Genomic DNA, 15,908 nt, shown 5'->3' with positions numbered 1-15,908 from the left:
ACCGAGAGCACAAAGAACAATACTAAATACTTGTTTAATTGCTGTGCATCCTTTTCATTATAAATTGTTATTATTTGAAAAGTCTTACATCAGTTAAGATTTATCTGCATACTCTAGTAAAAAGCCTTATACATTAGAGTTAGATATCTCTTCATATGGTTAGGCTAATTTTCATTTTCTACATTTTTCTCATTTCCCCACGATTGCACTTTGCTTCCAAATTTGTCCTTAATAATTTGTAAATTTCTTGCGATTTGTTATTAATATTGTAACATTTGTAATGAAATCAGAAACATTTTAAATTTCTTTTGTAATAAGTTGAAGCAATTAGGTTGTCTTCCTCATTGTGTTTGAAAGACATAATTACTATTATTATACTTCAAATTATTGTGAAGAAGTCCAAAAGTTTGGACATATTTATTAGTGAAACTAATAAATATTAATGTGTGCTATTTGTTTATTCACAAAGGTCTAAAATAATTGGGTCTGTTCAGGAAAACTTGAAACTTAATTCTAACTTGAGATGATTAGCAGATAAGATTCTTGTAGATAAGCGGCTAAAAATAGTTCAAGGATGGCTAAAATTTTCTTTAATGGATAATGAATATCTCAGGTCACAAAATCCCTCTCAGAACTTAGTTTAGACTAAAAAAGACTGATATATAACTTCAGTTTCGTGATGTAGAATTTTTTCAACATCAGGAAATTGAAGAAATGTACAATGCCATTGCTGGGACTCGAACCTGGACCTTTCAAATACGTGCCGGATGTGCTACCATTACACCAAGAAGGTATGCAGAAAGGAAGGTGAAAATACCTTATAAGCTAAATAGCCAAGTCTGCATAAAATCTGAACTGAAGTGGCTTGGATTCTAGTGCAACTTTATGCTACTGCTCTGAAGGTAGAGGAGTAGCACTACTAGGGCCTTCTACGGGGTTAGAGGGGAAATCATTCCTATGGTTTCTGAAACATGTTTCCTGAAACTTTCTAGTGCTGTCAATTGCCATGGCACAGTATGTAACCTTCAGTCTGTTTCTTCAGTTCTCCTTAACCCTCTGAGTATCACAGCTTTTTGAATCTGTCAATTGCCATGGCACAGTATGTAACCTTCAGTCTGTTTCTTCAGTTCTCCTTAACCCTTTGAGTATCACAGCTTTTTGAATCTGCTCATGTAGGCCTGTATTTAAACTTTATTTACTAGCGAAATTTGTATAATTATTTTTATTTCTGTTTTCATAAACTTCCATTAATTAAGATGCTAACTACAATGCCAATAGCTAAATTCATATAATAACTTATTTTTATTCCTGTTTCATAAACTTCCATTAATTAGGATGATAATTACATTATCAAGTCCAAAGAAAATAAAAAAAGCAAAATATTTTAAATTATAAGCTAATATATTCTAAGTGGCAGAAAATCTCAGAATTGGATAAAGGTGATCATGCCACTCAAGAATAAGCTTATTGTTGCAATTCTAGCATTCACTCAGAATTGAAAGCTATATGAAATAATGCATGAAGTGTACAAACACAATAAGTGACTACAAATTCAAGGTTAAATAAAATAAGCTAAAAGGAATGTAATTACTGTATAAAATATACAAAATAAGTAAATAAATAAACACTTAGCCATACAAAAAATACATTAATTTATGATAATACTTTCAGTGTTGGTAAAATGGTCTGTATTTGACTTATTTTCCATAATTAGTCTTAGTATTTACAGAAGGATTTACAGAAGGAAGATTCTTTGGTTTAAATGGAAAAAACTTGTTTTCTTTTTTGCTCAGTAATGGCTTGTGGAAGGCCTCAGGGAACAGCTGTTTATAAAGTTGCCCGATATGCCAAAAAGCATAAAGTTCCTGTTATTGCCGATGGAGGCATCAAATCTATTGGTCACATTCTCAAAGCACTTGCTCTTGGAGCTTCAACTGGTAAGTATTAAAGCATTCATGCATATTTTACCTTTTGGAGATGTGTATATATATATATATATATACTGCTGGTTGTAGAACTTCACCGTGAATTTTTTATAAAATATAATTTTGTTTTTGTATGTCATTTTTGATTAAATTTATATATGTGCACAGTTGTTAAGAAAAGCAGAGTATAGTATTAACTACCATTCTTTACCGATAAGTTATTTATATGCTTAAAGTAATATACTGCATTTTATACAGGCTATGATAGAAATGAGAAAGTTTGTTATATTAATATACAGGTACATTAGATGCTTGAAAAATTGCTTAATCTGAAATTAAAAAAATCTTTTACTAGTAGTTGGAAAAAACAAGAATTTTATTACTGCACATATTAGATTTTGCCAATTGGCAATTCTCATAGAAGAAAGTGTTAGAAGTTGGTTGATGTTTTGTAACATGGTGATACTTATTGGGAGCAATGAATTTTCTTATTAAAGGAGTGAAGTCCTTTTCACTATGAAGTACCTGGGTTGCATTCTTGACAGATCATAAACTATTAATTATGCATAATATGTATTTCTGTTTAAAGAATGACATTTGTAAATTCCAGACTACCAACTTCAGTTTTCATGAATTAAAATTCAATAACTGTAATGTATTACATAACACGCTGTGAATGTGTATATAATTGGCATAGCCTAACTTATGCGAATAGATGCAGTGTATTAGAATTCAGGTAAATTGAAGAGTTACTGGTAGATATTTGTATTATTTTAAAATCAGCACAACAATTTTTAAATAAAAAATTATTTAAGTAAACAGTGATGTTGTATTTTATAGTTAACCAGCCGTGAGTACACTTGTGTCATGCCGAAATACTGCTGGCCAGCCATGAATAAATTCGTGATGTCATGCCGAAATGTTGCTGACTAGCCGGTGGGCCTATGTGTTAGCTTTGTTCAGTCAGTGCATTCTTAGGGATCATAGACTGTAACTCTTTTGTTCAACATACGCTTCTTTAGCTAATATTTGTCCACCAGTGGCCGAATGGTAAAGTCGCTGAACATTGGTAGTTTGGTCTGAAGTTTGAATCCGTTCAACGAGCTGGCTGCATGAGCGTTTTAATAGCAGGAGTGATTGGAGTCTGCATATAACTGGAATTCCAGATTTTTTACTTTTTTTAAGCCCAAAAATTCTGCATCTGGATAATTGCATGCATCCATAATCATTGTTATGTATTGTGTTTGAAACTGTGTACCATGTCTCTCTATGGACATGCAATCATTGTGAATTGAGATTATCATCCATGAATGATTAATCTTAACTAATTTCCTGATTGATTTTCATTGGTGCAGAGAATGCAAATATTAAGAGGAATTCTGAAAAGGTAAATTCATTAAAAATGGAGTTTTAATATAGATAAATAAAATAAATATAATTTAGTAGAGACGTATTCAGAGTAAACTGGTTATATGAAAAAAATATCCTTGAAAAATTTTGTCTTTATCAAATTTAGTGGAGCAAACCCTGTTTTCGGTCTTGAAACAACTTCTATCACTGATTTTATAAGTTTAGCCTATAGCTTGCTGAATGAATTTCAGATGTAAAAATATTTCTGTTACACCAAAAAGTTAAAAACTGTCAAATATATGTACAGAAGCAACTGAACAGAAAACTGATGCTGTAAATTTTGGGGCTGACGTATTCAGCCTAAAAAGATGATGGAAAACAGAATTACCCAGGATTAACAAACTTAAGTATGTTTAAGCTTTCTTCATTGAATCCGCTGTTAAAAGATAATTTAAATTACACAAGTGATATGATAGAAAGCAGAACATCCTTGAACATTAAGAGTCCAGATGCTGTGAAGACTGAAATATTATTTATTCTCATTAAACAAAGATACATGTGAAATTTTTTAATCATAAAATCCCTTACAAGGACCTAATGTAAAGATTTTAGAGATAATTTATTGAGTAGCTGGATAGCTTGTTCAAATCTTTAACATTCCATAAACCATTCTCTTCCTAGTAGTAGTTTCTCATTTCCTACTTTTGTAAATGTGAAAGTGTTTACTTTGGGTTCTAATCTTAATGCTTGAATGGCTAAGAGAAAAGTCACTGTCTGTATCAAAATGGCTTGCTGATCATATTAAACTTTCAATTGTTAGCAAAGGAAAGTTTTAGCACAACATTTCCCAGAATTTAATTCCTATTTCCGTTGAAATGCAAGCTAAGCAAATATTTTGAAAAATATTGAATCAAAAAAAGTAACTTCATGAATGGATGTAATAAAATAATTTTATATTTAACAAATTAGAAAGCATTATAATTTTCTCAGGCCCACCAGTGGCGGAGCGGTAAAGTCGCTAAACACTGGTAGTTCGGTCCGAGGTTCGAATCCCGCGAATGGGCTGGCTGCATGGGTGTTTTTGTGGTTTTCCCAATGTGTAACGTGTATACGAGCCAGTTTCCCTTAGAAAGTCTTCCATGAAGGCATCCCTCCCCTTAGGCAGATAGCCCTAGTGTGCTTTGCCATAATTAAATACACCAACACCAACACTATAATTTTCTCACAGCAAGTAATATTGTTTGAGAAGTTGTGTGTGTGTGTATATATGTTTGTGTATTACATTAATATTATGAGCTATTTGAAATTAATCTCATTTTTACTCTAAGGTAAGTTTTCAGGATTTTTGAAATAAGGTCACTATCACTTCTGTGTAATAGTGTAGCATAATTGCCAACCTATGACACTCAAAAATCAGGAGATTTTTCACAATGTTAAAAAGACTTTTTAAATGAAAAAAATCTAGTTTTTAATAATGAATTAACTTTAAATAGTTACTAATTCTTAAATGCAAGCAACACAAAAATACCTTACACATAAAAAATATTTTTATTACTTGCATCGTTTAAGGGAAAAAAAAAACATTTTAATTAGTTTTCGTATGAATGTTATTTTGCTTTTGTTAAGAAAGAAACTTCTTAATTTTGTTCATAGCAATTGCCACGTAGGCCTGCTTTCGCTAATAAAAGTTTTTCTAATGTGTCATCACTAATATTAGATCTAAATTTAGTCCTTGTTTTCGCAACAACACTGAAAATCCACTCACACTGTGCATTGCTATGGGGAATTGACTTTAAATGGATGGCCAACATAATTCTAAACAGTTTACTATATTTTAAAATTCCATCAGCACCTTTCAGTTTTGCAATTAAACTCCACTGGATGTCAATCCTAGCTGATTTTATAACTTAATCCAAGTTTTCAAATTGTAAACTGCAAAATTGTGACTGCAGTATTATCAGTGGCAACATCAATGTCATCATCTTTCATGACTAAATGAAGTGACACAGGAAATCTGTTCAAAAAGTACCTTATATCAGAAAAAGATGCATTTGCTAGAGCAGAAACATCAGCAACTTTATCATGCAAACTCACTTCATTGTTGACTGGAAATTTATATAGTATGTAATCACATACTCAACAGAAGTAACTTCTAACATGAAGATAAAACTTATTTTTATCTTCTTCTGAAAGTTCTTCCACTACTTTTGTAGTTGCAGCTCCTATTACCAAATCTGCATCTTTCTTCTGATTTTTTATTTCACCATAAATCACATCATATATAGAATTACAAGACAAAACACAGACTGGTTTTACAAACATTGATAAAATGTCTTTAAACAGATCATAAATCAATCATTACAAAACATGAATTAATGGGATTCTACTTTCTAGAACTGGGTTAAGAACATTGAATGATCGCAAAATGAATTGTGAAATAAAGCAAAAAGCTTTGTTAAGGTCCGAAGAAAAAAACATAAATATTCGTTCTTCACAAGATAAACTTACAGTAATCGGAAAATGTTATGTCTGTTGAGCAAATTTTTTATTTTGAAATAAATTTGTATGAGCTTTATGCTTATATTTTGCAGTATTATTTTGATAACTGGCAGTTGAATGGTGCAGAAATTACTTTATTTTTCTCAAACCTAATTTTAACAATGAAAGTAGTAGCCATTTACTTTAGGTATTTTATAACTTTCAATAGAGCCTTTTATCTTAATGCTCAAAGCATTTACTTCTTTAAAAAATTCAAGAAGGGGGTTCCATTGATCGAGGATTCTAGATAAGCATTTCTTTAAAGACAGCCAGCGTGTACACACATGTTTCAAAATTTTTCTCATTTCAGTATTATGCGGCTGTTGGAGCTGTTTCAATTTTTCCTTCCTTTTAGAACTCCTTTCAAGATAATAATAAATATCAACAATGTGTTCATGCACATTTATTGGTAAAGAAGCTGCCCCTTTTTCAGCTGCTAAATTTAAAAGGTGACAGGTGCACCTCATAATCTGCAAATTTGAATTTTCCTTTCTTAAGATCCCTACAACACCAATCTTCAAGCCTACCATTACCGGTGCATTATCGGCACCAAGTGCTGAGCAATTATCCAGAGGGACTGCATTTTCTTTTAAAGTTTTAATAAAGCTGTGCTATATTAAAGCCTGTCGAATGTCCTTTTAAAGTGGAGACAGAAAGTAAACTGCATTCAATTTCTGAAGACTCTGGATTAAAAAAAAGAACAACAATTGGATACAGTTTTGAATCTGTATTATTGCTTCCATCCGTAGAGAGGCATAACGAAGCTGTTTTAATGCAATCAATAACTGTAGATTTATTTTTCAAACCCACTTTTTTAACAATTGCACCTGTTTTGGTCCTTGCACGTGAGTATTTCTTAGCGACTTCACTGTCGGGAAACATTTTTCTAAATAAAGCTTCAGTGTGATCTGATGCATTCAGTGGCAGGTTGCACTTCAGTACAAAGGCAGAGAACTGACATTCTGCATTAATAACTTTTTGGTCCTTTGTTTCCGAAAAAAATTTAATTTTTCATTTTTTTCAAAACAAATCATGTTGTCCTTGTGTTTTTGTGTACGCACATGTTTGAGAATATCTGCCTTTCCACCATGCGAAATCAAAAAATCGCAATGATGGACAGTACACATTGCAAAGTTATTACATTTCCTTGAGGAAATAATGGAAAGAAAATCAACTGTGTACAATTTTTTAAGCGTACACGAGTATCTCAACTTTCTCGCAGACATAACAAAAGATGATAATTTCTAAAACTATTTCCCGAAGGCACATGCACTCACACAACTCAGGACAAGATGAACGAAATAGCTAAAGAACATCCAAATAACAGCCTTGAGCTTGCTTTGTGCTCATTGGCTAATATATGCCAGATGACATGCAGTGAAGCTCGATGTCCATTGGTGAACGACGTTTCTGGATACGTATATGCTCTCACTCACAAAGCAGAAGTTCTCATCTGATTTGCAAGGTTTTGTTTTAGATATAATCTAGAGAAAATTCAATTGCTTTCAGACGTTCAAAATCACTTTATATATATATGTGTATCAAACATGTGTGTGTATATCAAACATGTGTGTATCAAACATGTGTGTGTGTGTGTGTGTGTGTGTGTAACGAAGTATTAAGCCAAGTTTCATAAAGATCGTGAGAAATTTTAAGAATAAGAAAAAGTCGAAAGAAATATATTGTAAATCGGGTTGGCAGGAGAGCGGTCGAAAATCAGGAGAGTTGGCAACTCTGGTATGCATAAAAACATGAGGATTAATAGGTAGTGGTAAAATTGTAAATCATATAACTAATTGCTTTTAAATTCCTTTTGCACTTGAGATGTAAATCTCGATCATCACTCAGTTTGACCTATCTTTAATTTTAAATATGTTTTTTTAGATTTATTATTATATATGGATTTTGGATGTTGGTTTGAACTCAACAGTTGTGGCAATACTAATATTATTTTTAGTGTTATGGAGTCCAGTAAGCATAGAAGGAATCAACTCAAATGAAGATGAGTTCCATTTTCTGATAATGAAGAATGAAATTACATCTATGCATAAACTACTTGACAATGGAGAGCAGATAAGTTGTGTTGAGGATAGTGATGAAGTAAGAGGTGTAAGAAGCTGAAAAATCAGGATATTAGGTAGTGAATGTAGAGGCTACAGTAATTCCATAAAAGACACAGAAAATTAAGAATTGAAAACTTGCATGGAATCGGAAGAAATATTGCAAAGAATACTGCTGGTATCCGGCAAAAGACCCGCAGCACTGCAAGTATCTCCAGACATAAAAGAACCATTAGATTTCTTTAAATTTTATGTGAAATCATTTTAAGTTTGCTTTAAGAAATTCACTAAATATGTAGAAAATCATCTCGGGTTGCTGGTTCATCAGAGCGAAAAAGGCATCAAGTGCAAAGGATTAATCCATTAAGTGCAAATTTGAGTGTTAGATGTGCATTGCTTCTTTTATTGTAAGTTACAAGTAAACATATTTGTACCACTATTTGAAAAGTTAAAAAAATAAGGAATATCATTAAATATAATAGCAAATGTGTATATTTTTCTGCTAGAGCCTTCACATTTTTTTTAAACTAATACTTCAGTATTATTGTTAAAATTGCAAAAATAGTGCACAGTTTGTAATTTGAATTTATGTAAATATAATGTAAAAGTAAAGATACTGATTATTAAAAAACTATGTCTTAGAACAATTTATGTTGGAATGAAATTTCAGAAATAAAGCTTAGAAACACTGCAAAGAACATGTAAAAATTGCAAAGCGAGCTACATACAAGGAGCCAAAAAGGTACATGTTGGTCATGACTATAGTTCACAAGCTGGCCATGTCCAGTATCTAAAAATGTATGTATTTGCAATTCTAAGAACTTCGTTGATTTATTTTGAATACATTGTTTTAGTTCTGTACTATGTAAATATTATGTCAATTGGAGAGTTAATTTGAATATCTTATAGTTATGATGGGCTCGTTGGTGGCTGGAACAACTGAATCACCAGGAGATTATTTTTACTCGGATGGAGTTCGTCTAAAAAAATTCCGAGGAATGGGATCACTTGATGCAATGGATTCCAAGCAAGGTCAAGGGAGTCGAGATCGTTATTTTGCTGGGTGAGTGAGTAGTTTTGTGGTGTGTAATGTGTTATGAGGAGTTATTGATAAATAAGGTCTCCAGTCGTATAAAATAAATTCAGGATAAAATAATAAACTTTTATTAAAATCATTTCTTTTAAACATTTATTTTCATTTACTAATTCATATTTTTCAAGCTATACTATATACTTTTTCATTCTTTTTGTGAAAAATTTTGAGCCATTTTCATGCTGTAACTGAGATAAAATAATGTTTATTCTTTAGCATATTTAGAGGGATTATTAAGAATTAGATGATACTAAATCTAAGCTGCAAAAGGGTATGATAAATGTGAAATCATATGTTGATTTGCTTTGTGTATGACTTTGCATTGTTGTCATGCGAAAAGGGAACAAGCTGCACTTCTTTCAGATCTAATTCAGTGGTTTTGCTGCTTGAGTGCTTCTACTACTAGCACTCAGACAACAGACTTTGCATTCACAATACAGTAAGATCCTGCTTAACGCGGGGGATACGTTCCATCAAAATAGAGCGTAATGCGAAACAGCGCTAAACGAGGCTATCTTAACATGTAAATAATGGGGTTAGGGGAAGATGGATAGAAAATTGGTTAGGTATTAAATTTAATATTTTTTAATAAAAATAAAACCAAACATTTATTTTTTACAAAAATAAAAACAATATAAACGAATATACTTATAAAAACAAATATAATTCTCAGTCAGATCATTCAGTCTATTCTGTGTTTCCAATTTTGTGCCTTTTTGTCAAGAAGGCATTATGATAGATTAGCTTAATGGCATATTGCATTCAATTTCGTCGTCAATCCATATAGACAGTCGTTTTTCCATTTCTTCTATAATGTTATTTCTAGAATGGGTAATTCTAGTTGCACAGCTTGACGTAGTTGCAGTTGCCGATGATAGTATTTTTTCTTTATTCTTAAGAATTGTCCTTATTGTTGAAGTTGCCAAATTCAATGCAGTACTAATTTGAGATTGACGTTCACTAGAATCTAATCTTCTAATCACTTTCATTTTAGTTTCCAGTGAAATGCTTTTTTTGGTTGCTTTCTTTTCTTGTTTTTTATTATCCACCCATGATAAAAACTAAAGATCATAATATTTGTCACTGTATTAATCATTATAGTATTATATAAATTTATACTTACAATAATGTCAACAAATGTTTCAAATGATAAAAATGCGTCCGTACAGCACCGCACCAAACAAGAAACACAACTACACTGTTTTGGATATGTTATTTGGAAACCTAGCGCTGTGTACAATTTCGGGGAATCCCCAGGTTGAAATAAGAGAGCACTAAACTGAAACAGCGCTAAACGAAACAGCGTTAAGCGGGGTCTTATTGTATCTTTCAAAATTATCATTGCAACAGAAATTACTAGGTTGTATTATTGCTGCTTTATATTTAACTCAAAGGTGTAGTATTCATGACTAATGTATACTATTACTCAAAGAGGATAAACAATGAACAAGTTCATTTGCATCTGACAATTGCAGTTATCAAAATCTAGCTCAAGAGATTTTCTGTATTAATTACTAATGATGCTTTATGGTAAAAGTCCTTATTTATCAAGTATATTATATACAAAAAATTCATTAACCCTTTGCGGCATGGTGGGTCAATATATGTCCCACCTAATTAATATTTATTTTCTCAGTTAGCAATTTCCATTAGAAATTTTCTAATCTTTTAAAAATAATCTATTTTAGTTATTATTTTTCTCAGTAGATGTCACTACTATACCAGGGCTTCAGTTTATAAGCAAAAAATATTCAAAATAGGATCACAAGAGTGATATCCATGTATCTCGCATTTTTCAATATTTTAAACATTTTGGTATACAATTTAGGATATGCATGATTCTTTTTAATATTCAAAGGTATTTTATTTTCAAAAATCTTAATTGGATTCAATATTTTATAACATTAATTTTGCAGTTAAAATAAGTGGGTTAAAATTTGTCCCATCACACACTTGAATTTCCGCTCAATAGATGGCAGCACTCACGATTATTTTTTCTTTTCTTTTTGCATGTACTTTTTTCGTGATTGCGCACGCTTTTACATCCGTTGTATGCTCTGATGTGCTAAAATATCTAGAAAAAAATTAACAACACAGGAAGCTTTGGATCTTTTTGCTGAATTGCCATCCGATTGCGACTCAAATGCTTCAGATGTCAGTTCTGATTCAGATGAAATTGAAATCCAGGAGAGAATAGCTGAGGTTGAAGTTATTGCTGAAGAAGAAAGGAAAGTAGTTATAATTTGTTTCGCTTTTTAAAGACACAGACCCATCTATGCATGTGGCACTGTAAATATGAATCGGAAGTATCTACCCACAAATTTATGTCAAGAAAATATATAGACTTTTCAGTTAGAGATGATTCAATTTATTGCATAAAATGGAAGGATAAAAGATCCGTTTCTATCCTGTCTTCCTTGGAAAAGGCAACTGAAATGAAAGAAATTAATAGAAAAGAACGAGATGGAAAGACAAAAAAAGTACTGTGTCCAAACAGCGTTATTTCATACGATAAGAACATGGGATATGTCGACTGATTGAGCAACTGAAAGGACTATATGAAATAGACTGCAAAAGCAAGAAATGGTGGCACATGATTTTTTTTTTTTTTTTACTTTTTAGAGGAGAGTGTAGTAAACGCATTTATTCTATTTAAGTTTGTTCGCAAACCCGATCATGATGTAAACACAATGAAAGATTTTCTTCTCTCAGTTATAGAAGGTCTAATGGCACTTGCAGGCAAGAAAGAGCAGAAAAGAAAACTGAAATCCCCAGTTCAAATAAAAACTAAAAACTCGTTCGTACAACCAGAAAAGAGACTAAAAAATATAAGTCACATGCCAAAGTGAACGAGCAGGAGAAAGACGTGCATATCGCATCACATCGAGAGAAAAACAACGAACATTTTGGATATGTGAAACATGTGAAGTGCCTCTATGCTTACAAAAGAATGAAACAACATGTTTTTCAAAGTTTCATGAAAAATGACTTTTTTTCAGTTTTAATCATATATAAATGTTTTTGAATCAAGTGCCAATTTCAATATTTTATTTAGTATCATTTGTACGTGTATCAAATTTTAATCTTAAAATAATATTCAAGAAAATATTTTCTTTTGTTCTTAAAATTTAAAAATATTAAATATATATATGTAAAATGTGCATATTCAAAATTTTACAAGTCATGCATATATGCAATAAGTACAAAATGCATTTTAGTGTGTTTATTATGAATATTTTAGAATGCACGCTTTATTTTGTTTATTCATTCCACATATGATTTTTTTTCCCTGCTATACACCAATATGCTATAAGACATGTGCTAGTTGCATGGTGGGACAAATGGTATCCCACCTTCCCCCGTAAAAAATAAAAGCACAGAATTTTTTTCAAGCCTTAAAGGCACTTAAGTAAGTCCATCTGACTTATTCTAAGGCATTTTTTTAAAGATTAAAATATATTTTAAATATGCGTGTCGCAAAGGGTTAAAGAAATGAAACACAAGCATACTAATGATAGGTAAAATGATAATTCCATGCTTGTAAATATTTCTGTATATTTCTTAATTTTTATCAAATTTGTAAATTTCAATTTTTTGTAGAAATTTCACATTTTCCATAAGTTCTAGGTTCAGGTTTATTTGTTTTCATTATAATTTGATTCTTTCTCTCAGCTATTGCCATATTAATGAACAGATTCAGTCTTTTCTACGGAAAAGGCAGCAATTTTGAAGCATATTATTGCATTAAACTCTTATTAAATCTGTATTCTTTCATTATGCGTTGCTATATGACAAAAGCGTTGGTGATTTGGCATTATCCATAATCCAACATACAAAAGCATTGGTGATTCATCACCTCTTTCATAGCTTTAAAGTTGTATAATGTCAATTTTTTTATCATTTATAATTTTTGTGACTTTTTAATGGATATAATAATGTTTTTATAATAGCATTAAAATAACAGATTAAAAATTTCACTGTTTTTAAGAGAAAACTGGAATTTGACACTTGCATTGTGAAAACACCATACTGTACTGATCTTGCACTGTTTCTGTTTCTCACTCGGCAGAACATTTAACGCTATAAATCTATGATTTTATGCCACAATAATCATGATTTTGAATTAATGTTATAATTATTTTATTGATATTCACTTATTATTGGGAACTCTGATATATATAAAAATACTATCTCAGATCTGCTCTCATCATTAATAAGGTGATCTTGGAATTGAACTGCTGTCTTTACTTTATTCATGAAAAATTTATTTTTTGATATTTATTTTTAATAATTTATTCAATATTTATATTTCAATATTTAATTTCAATATTTATTTTTAATAATTTATTATTAAAAATCCTTTTGCTATTTTCAGTAATTTTAATGCTATCTGTATCTTAACAATCTCTAAAATTTAATATATTGATATATATTTAGTGCAAAGATTTATTAGCAACTGAATATATTAAGAATGATGTCAGTTGTTTTAAAGTTCTATAGGTTTATAATATATTTCCAGGGATCAAGATAAAGTAAGGGTAGCCCAAGGTGTATCTGGCACAATACCCGATAAAGGATCAATTCATCGATTCATGCCATATCTCATTACAGGAATGAAATATGGATGTCAGGATATTGGAGCAAGAAGCCTGCAAATATTACGGTATACTGTCTAGTACTTTATATAGTTATATAAAATCAAGTATCTCAATGTTATGCTTATTACCCTAGTTGCCAAATGTATGAAACTATAACGTTCCCGATTTTGTTTCAAATACTGAGCCAAAACAGATAGCTAGTTCTATATTGCCTCAGACTGCAGAAATATTACTAGCAATGACTTCTGAGAAAGTGAAGTCTTGGCCATTTTGCATATATTCTGCACCGTGATTTCTTTTTTCCTTCCAAATTTTGTATCAAAATAAAGGATGAATAAGTATCAAATATCACTCAAAACTAGAGTAGGATCAAGGCATGATAATATGATAATGGTATATAAGTACATGATATAAAAGTTTAAAAGGAAAGGAAGTGCAGTTGGACATTTTAGATTGCAGTCTATAGCATATGAAAGAATGTTTTTATTAAATAATATGTGTTATTGCTAACTTTAAAACTTAAACTCATATTATTGAATAAATTAAAAAGTAAATTTTGCCCCATCTCCTGAAAAAAAGATTTATCAATTATGTATTTTCTGTTTCATTGTAAAACTGTATAAACATAAAAATATTAGTATTAGAAAATTAAGTATGTTTGAAGTATTAAAAAATGTTTTTACCTTTTGAAAGAAAATACAGACAAAAGCATGCAATCTATGTTATATGAAATTTTATCATTGTAATATTCAATTTTGGTGCAGATTATAATGTACAGGAGAAATATAGTTAGATTTTGCAGTCATGTATTTTAGAGTATTAGAAACATTTTATTATGTGATTATGCTTGTTGTAAAATGTTACTGAGAAGAACGTATGAAATATTTTTTAAATAATTAATTTCATTATGTTGAACTGAAACACATATTTGTAATATTAAATATGAATAAAAGATCTTAATATGCATTCTAGTTGGCAAACACATATTTCCATGTTTCTAATCTTTATTAATAATCGATAGGATTTTATCACTAACAAAAAAGTGCCATCACCACTTCAAGGTAATAAAAATATTTAAAATAACTTAAGATGTAAATTTAATACCTAGTGTTGTAAAAAAATATTTTATGAAGAATAACTAATTACTTAGCCCAAGTACTTAATAAGAAAGCTTTTACTATATTTTTAATGTTATAATTTATTTTTTTGTGCAGTCTTTCATTTACATAAGGCATTAATTGAATTAAAAAAAATGTTAATCCTATTTCTTCTTTTTAGAATTATAAATACTTAACTTGAAAAACGTATTTGACACAATCAAATAAGTAGTCCATCAAGTTCAGGACTCCAATAATGCTGCATTATCAAAGCATTAGACTTCTCAAAATAATGCAGCAGAAATAATTTTGTAAATGTAACTGCAATATGAAACTTTAATAAAGCTTTATGTTGAGTAACCCTACAAACACATTTGATGACTTAAAATATGCTAGAAGATAATTACAAAATATGTATAATTTATTATTCTTAATCATTTAGTGTTTTGGAATTCACTGTATTATCATTGTTTTGAAGAATTTTCAGAGTTTGAAAGTCCATTTACCTTTTTATCAAAACATTAATGAAAATTATATGCGTATTCAATCATTCTCTACTGCTTTGTGGTATTACTCTGTGTAAATTTCACAAAAATGTTTCCTACTTTGGCAGGCTTAAGTAATATTAGTTGAACCTTCTCATCAGTTTCCACTTCTTTTCATACCAATGCAGTTTACGACAGCTCGCTACTCTTTGGCTTCCTTAGTTTATTCAGTAAATTTTATTTCTTGAAAGTGTGATTAGGCAATTGCTTGAAAGTCCTTTGATTGATTCCAGAAGCTTAGAATGATTAATTGTAAGACTATTGATAGTTTTATGTCTTCTGACAGGATTTTGCTATGTAATATTCAGCCATAATTATGTTGGTTTGAAGCAAATGCCATATACTTCTCATAGAATTCCTAATAGTACACTTATAGCCTCATCAGGTAGCACTCCTGTTATATATATATAGGATTATGGATAATGCCAAATCATTTATTATGCCATGTTAACAGACTTTTTACTGTGTAACTAGTATTCAAAAATAAAAATCTAACTAACTTGTCAATCGAAATTTTCTCATTTTTAGTAACTTCCGTACCTTTTTCTGCACTATCAGTAGCGGTATTTTCTGGATCTAGAACCATACTACAGATTTCGCCATTCATTCATTAATTGATTGATGATTGAGAAGCATTGTCATCACAACAAAAAACATCTTTTATGTCATAATTTATTATCGCTTCACATTTCTTTACAAAAT

General features: G+C 30.5%; 1 protein-coding gene across 1 annotated transcript in view; it reads left to right on the top strand.

Moving 5' to 3' along the window:
• ras (Inosine-5'-monophosphate dehydrogenase ras) overlaps positions 1-15,908 on the top strand; it is a 44,547-nt gene that overhangs the window by 21,203 nt on the left and 7,436 nt on the right. The window contains exons 10-12 of the mRNA XM_035362460.2: positions 1,794-1,937; positions 8,783-8,936; positions 13,486-13,629. Of these exons, the coding sequence (XP_035218351.1) occupies positions 1,794-1,937; positions 8,783-8,936; positions 13,486-13,629 (442 nt within the window). The remainder of the gene's footprint in view (positions 1-1,793; positions 1,938-8,782; positions 8,937-13,485; positions 13,630-15,908) is intronic.

Source organism: Stegodyphus dumicola, chromosome 9 (genome assembly GCF_044657685.1).
Source record: "Stegodyphus dumicola isolate Sdum_Otavi_A_Nest chromosome 9, ASM4465768v1".
Classification (NCBI taxonomy): Eukaryota; Metazoa; Arthropoda; class Arachnida; order Araneae; family Eresidae; genus Stegodyphus; species Stegodyphus dumicola.
The sequence above is the reverse complement of the archived record's forward strand: the minus strand, read 5'-3'. Positions and strand labels throughout refer to the sequence as shown.